This window comes from Triticum dicoccoides, chromosome 6B (assembly GCF_002162155.2).
Source record: "Triticum dicoccoides isolate Atlit2015 ecotype Zavitan chromosome 6B, WEW_v2.0, whole genome shotgun sequence".
Classification (NCBI taxonomy): domain Eukaryota; kingdom Viridiplantae; phylum Streptophyta; class Magnoliopsida; order Poales; family Poaceae; genus Triticum; species Triticum dicoccoides.
The window spans coordinates 353,214,404-353,221,933 of NC_041391.1; the positions used below are offsets into that span (position 1 = coordinate 353,214,404).

Consider the following 7,530-nt stretch of genomic DNA (forward strand, 5'->3'; position numbering starts at 1 on the left):
TGGAGCCCTCCGTGGACTCGCGCAACCATTACCCTTCGTGGGTTGAAGTCTCTATCAACGTGGATGTACGATAGCACCACCTATCGGAACCACGCCAAAAGCATCCGTGTCTCCAATTGCGTTTGAATCCTCCAAAACCCTTCCCTTTACTTTCTTGCAAGTTCCATGCTTTACTTTCCGCTGCTCATATACTCTTTGCATGCTTGCTTGATATGTATTGTGAATGTTAAATTTGTGCCTAAACTCCACTTAAACTTAAGGAAACTTAAAAACTGCAACTTTGTCACTTAGTGTCTAATCACCCCCCTCTAGACACCTCTTCTCAAGGTCCTACAAGCTAAGTGCTGCCACTGGGCGTGGGAGGGAGCTCCCGAGGCCCAAGGGCAGCACTCCTGAGACTCCGGGGCGTGTACAGCCCCACTCATTATTATGTGAGAGTGTCACGGGCGGCGAGCTTCACAGGCACTAGGCCTTCTTCACAGGCACCGGGCCTTGCTTCATATCGTCAGACGAGGGCCCTGCCTTGCGCCACCCTCGGCCACCATTGGCGGCGACCGGAGACCAGGACGACGCCAAAGGGGCAAAGGGGACGCCAGCGGCGCCCTCGGCGACCACGGGTCCTCTGCCGGGGGTAGGCTTTGCAGCACCTCCCAGGCAGAGGGCCTACCTCCGGGGGATGCCTTGCTCCATGCGCCGTGGGGAGGGGCCTGGCTCCCGGCCCCTCTCCTGCAGCCCCCAGTGCACTCCTCCTGGTGGAAGAGAGGCTGCCGAGCTGGGGCAGCCATTCGCTGCTATGACCTGAACCTCCTGCGACCCATGGTTAGCATAAGCTTGCTCCTAAGGAATCAGTGGTACCCGGTAGCTGCTGCTGCCGGCGCGGTTGGTGAGGCTCCCTGGAGGTTCCTGGAAGGGCTCGGCCTCTAGCGTCTCTTCCTCCCAGCCTGGCCAGGGGAACGAGCCAGGGTCGTCTTCCAGCATGTACTCCCGATCCACCATGCGGGGCACGTAAGCCTCCGAAGCCGCCGCCTCGAAGACTTCGCCGTAGTGCCCCACGCTCCATGTTGCCTGGACTAGCGTGCCGTCTTGAGGATGGTAGGGCAGCGGCCCGCCCGGGCCGTAGGCGGCGATGCGCATGCCCTCGTTCATCGGAGGTGGTGCGTGTGCGGCATGGCGTCCAACGCCGATGGTTGAGCTAGTGTCGACGAAGCCTTGGGGCGTGTCTGGGGGCACGCGGGCGCAAAGTAGCCCGTCGCGTGATCCGACCAGGGCCCAGGGTGGAAGCTGGAAGCAGAAGGGCAATGCCCCTGAGGCCGCGACATCCAGGAGCCTGGCAACGCGCTCCAGCAACGCATCCCACCCACTCTCCATCAACCTGCATCGTAGTAGCTCCCGAGCCACAGTGAGCGCGGCTCTCATGTTTGCTTGTTCCCGTCGGGTGTGCGGCGCCATGGCCGCGGCGTGGCTTGAGGCCCTTGCGGCTGCCTGCACCTGCCGCTGGGTAAGGGCGGGCAGTGCGTCACCGTGCTGCGGTGCGCGGGCTGCCTGGGGCGTGGGGTTGAGGTCTTCTTGGGCAGGCAGCGTGGCCCGAGCTGGCCAGGCTGCCCAGCGGTCGGCGCCGGTCATCGGGTCGCCGGACATGGATGCGACGAAGCAGTGGGATGCGGACCAGTGGAAGGAAGACTTCGGCGCGCCCCTACCTGGTGCGCCAAATGTCGGACATCGGGTTCCGGTAAAACCCTTGAGGTTCGAACACTGGGTGCGCACGAAGGTTTCCCCCTACCGAAACACGCTCTCAGCCTTGCCGCGATCTCTAAGCTAGCTAGATGTAATACTCTACTCCTGTGTGGTGGTGGTGGATTGCCTCTTGCGCTGATGATGAACAGTACAAGGAAAGAACAGCTTCCTGAGGAGGAACTTGTGTGGGTGAGGATGATCTGAATCAGTTCGTCCCCAGATGAGATGCCCCTCCTACTGTGGTGGCTAGCCCTATTTATAGAGGCCCTGGTCCTCTCCCCAAATATTGAGCGGGAAGGGATCCAACAACGGCCATTTTGAAAGGGGACAGCTAGTACAAGCTATCCTGACTAAAGGTGGTCTTCGCCTGTCAAAGGCTCTGGTGGTGACGCCGCCTTGGGCTCCAGATGACCTCCGTCATGCCGTCCTGCTGGTCTTGGTCTTGTTTCACCGATATGAAAACATTTGCCTGATGCCTCGGTACTCCGCGCCTGCGCTTGCCCCCTTAGCACCAAAGGGGAAATGAGGACACTACGCAGGCTGGCGCCCGCCTGGGCTTGGTCGTCATGGCTTGCGTCACGGGAACCTCGCGAGGTACCCCTCGCCTTGATCTCTCCGCCTCCCTCGCGAGCCTGCCTAGGGAGGCCGCTCCTGAGGAGGCCTTGTGTCGTCCGCCCCGCTAGGCCTAGCCCCTCGCGAGGGTCTTGAGTGTTGGCTGATAAAGACGAGCCGTACTGGGCCACTAGTGAGCCACGCCGCGGACCGCAGGCAGGCAAGTCTGGGGACCCCCGTTCCCAGAACGCCGACAACTACACCATAGCACTACTTCCCCAACAGATAGATTGGTCGGGAAAATAGCTTTAGCCGACAGACAGTCGGTCGGGAAAGACTATTGCCGACCGACACGGTCTGTTGGGGAAAGTCCAGACGGGAAAGCCTTTTCCCGACCGACATATCTTACCGACCGACCGTTGGACAACTATAGGAAGCATTACCGACCGATATTTTGTTGGCCCTGCCATGCACCTTACCCGACCGATTTTCTGTTATGAACCTTTCCCGACCGACTATTCGATGGCAATACCTTCGCTGACCAATTTTTCGTTGGCTCTACTATAAATACTACAAATTCTGCTTCAGAGATATGAAGGCCCATAAAACTTACCACTAGCTATGGAAATCAAAAGTTTGTGCTAAACTCAAGGTCTTTGGATGGCTTATGTTGTCTGACAGATTAAACACCAGAAACATGTTGAAGAGAAGACACTCTAACATTGGTACAAACCTGAACTGCTTACTATGTGGCCAAAAAGAAGAAGACATAGATCACTTGATCCTAACATGCCCATTTAGTAGAAACTGCTGGTCAACCTTTGGGATAGACCCTGGCGATCAGGCCACTCGATTGGCCTGGCTAGAGCAAGCTAAAATTATTTGGGACAGGCCTTTGTTCATGGAAATCATCCTTCAAGCATCCTGGAGCATTTGGAAGGAAAGGAACAACAAACTTTTCAGAAATATTATCCCCTCCTACCACTCCTGGCTCGCCAGATTCAGAGAAGAGTTTAGTCTCCTCCAATATAGAGGAAAAGACAACAAGAAGGATTTCATCTTCTTGCTTTTAGATTCCCTACCATCTGATTAATTGTACTCCTTAGACCTTTTCTATCCCCTGGGGGGAGACATGTACATGATGTAACTACTCCTTGTAATTTGTTATAAATATTAATATATATGACAGTGGGAGCCTCTCCCACTGTCCTGGTTCCTCAAAAAAACAATCTGATGATATTAGTTTTGCCAACCAACTTTTTGTTGGCCCTACAATGAACCTTTCCCGACCAACTATAGGACAAGGCTTCCTTTTGCCGATCGATGGTTCGTAAATATTTTGCCAATGGTATGGTCCGTTACATTTGTAGGAGTGACCGAAACACCCAATAGGTTTATAAAATGATAGGTGCATGTTTGACGATTCAATGTATGGTCCGTTACACAAGATATCCATTACAAAATGATAGCTACAAGATCATTGTTTTTGCTCCGTTACAGAAGATATCTAGTTGACGCAAACTGATAGCTACAAGATCATTGTTTTTGCTCCATTACAGAAGATATCTACTTCTTGGTCCTCTTTGTCTTTCCTACAGAATCCAACAGCAACCTGGAAAGACAAAAAAGCATACAATTAATATATATGCAAGCTGATGAAATTTCCTTTCCACTAAGTAGATTTGTACTCCCTCTCTCTCAGTTTACAAGGCGTGCGCGTACCCCTAGGTCGTCAATTTGACCAACCTAATACAAGTAATATATTACAAAAAATATACCAATATAAGCTTCAGATGTTCTATTTTCAAAAGACATAATTTTTGTGTTATATAGTTCCTGGTGGCAACAATAGATACATTGGGGATACTATAAATACATTGGGGATACTATAGTTTGTAAAACTATGGTATGTACTTGGACCAAACACCTCAAAGTATTTTCAAAACTACAGTTTTTTCTAGAAACTAGGCCAATACCCATGCGTTGCAACAGGGGAAATAGATGTATATATTGATGATATATTCAAGTGATACTCTCAAGAATCAACTCAACCAAAAATTTGCTTGTGCATTAAAACAGGAGAAAAAGGTATACTTACATTATTAAAAGAACACGTGTGCAAGGCATGAGGATCAAGCTCTGCTGATGTGATAGAAGTAGAAGAACTTCCGAAAATTCTGAAGCACGAACATTTGCCGGGCTATCTTCCTGGGCTTTTTGCCAGGCAACCAGTATGAGCTCACACAGAAGTTTGAGTTCACACACTTGTTGCTTCTGTCCCCAATTTCCCATAATCACATTGCTTAAGCGGCAAGTCCTGTCATAGATTATATACTGCTAGAAAATCCGGTGCAAAAAATGAGAAGTCAACTATAGTAAGTGCCATAAACATTTAAAGTTTGTTTGCTCGATGCAATGAAACCTTCCATTTAAAACAACTAATTACTTGTATTCATATACATCCAATAAGTATATGTACAATAACATTGTGCTTACCTTGAACAAGAAATTTATGCTTTCCGAAAAATAAGAGAAATAAATTGTGGAGGAAACAGCTAAGAGAATAAGACGACTCAATGAAACCTTCTGCCCTATGCATCAACTCCAAATTCGCCACAATAAATAATACATATTTGTTAAAGTGTAGGAAAAACAATCATCAAAGCAGCAAAACAATGTGATTATGTTCAAAAAACTACTTCACAACTAAAACATATTTAGGAGAAAAATTACCGGCCTTTATTTCTTATCTAGGGGGAGATATAGGTTGTTTGTTTGCTACCTCTCATGGCCACACAGTGAACCCCTTGGGCGTGAACTTTTGCTAAAATCACCAAGAGCTGCTCCTATGTGCTGGTTGTCATGAAAATTATGCAACAGATAGGGGACATGTCAGTACAAATTTAGCACGCATAGATGATTTACATGCGTCAGAGAGGGGACATCAGTTTGCAGCTCTTGCATCGATCCAGCACAAACACGCATTAATCAACACCTAAGCATCTTGCATCCATCAACACCACACACACATCTCTCAGGCCGGGGAATAACAGCGCTACACACGCACGCATATTACCAACACCAGGTACGCATCAATCAGGTTTCCTGGCAATGCATCAAATAAGAGCCACTTATATTCAGAAATGCATCAGAGAAAAACATATGTACTTCAGTGCCACAAATTAGATTAAATTAAGCCATTACTTTCAGAGAAGCATATGTACTCTACATACAAATCTTCATACGTATAAGAGCCAGAACCTATGAAACCATCAGGTTACGCATAAGAGAAATAAAGATTATAAATACTAGGTTAGCCTAGAAACAAGATTCAGAAATAGCAACTTTAAAAGCAACTACCAGTGTATGATGCTCTGTTCTGTACTATGGATGCGCCCTAATGCTCATAAATGTGTGTGTGCCTAGTGAGACTTGTAGTTACAAAAAATATCAATTATGGAATTAGCCAAAAATAAGACGATGAGTAATTTCTATTCAGCAAAACATTCATGACCAGACTGAAAGACAAGATTAATGACAAACAGTACAACAGGAGGTTATTCATGAACAAACTGAAGGACTAGATTCAGGAACAAACAGTACAAGAGGAAGTTATCTAAGACAAACTGAAGCTATGTAAAAGGAAAGTTTATCCATGGTAGCTTAATTAACTTGAACAATCCTCTTATGTAAAAGGAAAGTTTTTACATATGAACAATCCTCTTATGAAGCACACAGAGACATTAAACATGGTGGCAGACTAAGCACATCATGGCAGATTAAGCACAAAACACAAACAGATCTAGGGGACTTTTTTTGGAAGAACAAAAAATAACCTATCTTGCACAGAAGCATAACAAGAGTAACACCAAAAACATGACTCTTAGTGTAAGGTGAACTATATGGCCAATGGAAAGAAAGGATCAATACATATTGCTACCACAAAATTTGCAATGGAAATAAACAAAATCTGCACACAACAACTCAACTTCTAAAATTAGTTCATATTGCTACCATAAAGCTTCTCACAAAGCTCAACTTCTCACAATTAGGCTAGCTAGCAGCAGTACACAGCAAACCGGAGAACCAGAGAAGAAATGCATGAGGTGCCTTGTCCTGAACATCTACTCGTTCCCCACCACTGGAGCTCCCCATTCCCCACCACCGGAGCACTCTTTTCCACGCCAGCACGCTGTCGCAATATGCCACCAGGGGGGGAGAGATAGAAGGAGGGAGGCAAGGATGAGAGGGAGGAGCTGTACCTCAGCCGTTGCCCAGCAGCACGCTGCCCCGATCCAACTCGCCGCTGCCGCTGTTTGTCCCTTCGTGGTGGAGATGGGGGAGGTCGGGCTAGGGAGGGGGCGGCAGCTTTGCTGGATGTAGCACGAGGGCGTGGTGCCGGCGGTGGAGAGGCCGGACAGCATTGGGCGGCGCTGGAGCGGCGCGACAGAAGGACGGCGGCGTGGGGCAGCGCTGCAGAGGCAGGGCGGGGTGGGATCAACTGGCGATAGCCCCGGGCGGTGTATGGCGGCGGTGCGACGGCGCGGGATCGACCACGGACCACCGGAAGGACCAGGCGGCGGGCGTGGGGAACTAATGATGAGGTGGAGAGAACTCTTAGGAGAAGACTTGTCTTTTCTTATTTAAGAAGAGACAAGAGGTGATCTCTTAGCATAATATGTCTCATCATATTTTGAGGAATTGCTAGTTATTGAAGATAAGGCTAAGAGATGACCCATTGTAGACAGATTTTGTTGTCATCTCTAAATCACATACAAGACTTAAGATAAGACTATCTTGTCAACCACTGTACATGCCCCAAGAGCTAGGGATTTGGTTGACTTTTCGCGTGCGAGGGGAACGAAACGAGGAGCCGGTTGAGCCGGTTATTAGCGCTAAACTTTTGGCCATTCGCGCCCGTGGCTCATTTAGTGTTCGATTGTTGGTCGACGTTATTTCCCGATCATGGTTTGTGGTCCATAAAAGAATTCCCGACCGACCGTTGGACGACGTATGCTATAGTATTCTCACAGTGGGTCACTTCATAGAGGTTTTTTGACCAACAATCCGTTAAAAAAATTTCTGGTAGACTATCAGCCGGCAATACTGTGAAAATTTCGATGCATGGTGTAGTGAAAAGACTGGTATAAAAACATACCTAAAAACACAGGATGGCAGAGGTGCTGGAATTCGTGCAGGTTCTTCGAGTTATCTTAAGTATTGTTTTATTCAATTTCATTTTAT

General features: G+C 48.2%; 1 protein-coding gene across 4 annotated transcripts; it reads right to left on the bottom strand.

Moving 5' to 3' along the window:
* Positions 1-3,659: 3,659 nt before the first annotated feature.
* LOC119323632 lies at positions 3,660-6,890 on the bottom strand. 4 transcript variants are annotated; one of them, XR_005156429.1, is made up of 4 exons: positions 6,549-6,890; positions 5,069-5,139; positions 4,385-4,620; positions 3,660-3,898 (listed from the first exon to the last, which is right to left on the bottom strand). XR_005156429.1 is itself a non-coding variant. In XM_037597329.1 (4 exons), exons 1-4 carry the CDS (start codon positions 6,708-6,710, stop codon positions 3,853-3,855), a joined length of 498 nt encoding a protein of 165 aa, XP_037453226.1. In that variant the 5' UTR covers positions 6,711-6,890; the 3' UTR covers positions 3,660-3,852. The 4 variants fall into 4 exon arrangements, 2 of the variants coding, with proteins under 2 accessions (XP_037453226.1, XP_037453227.1); XM_037597329.1 differs by having other exon boundaries at positions 4,385-4,603; XR_005156428.1 differs by having other exon boundaries at positions 4,385-5,391.
* Positions 6,891-7,530: the final 640 nt, after the last annotated feature.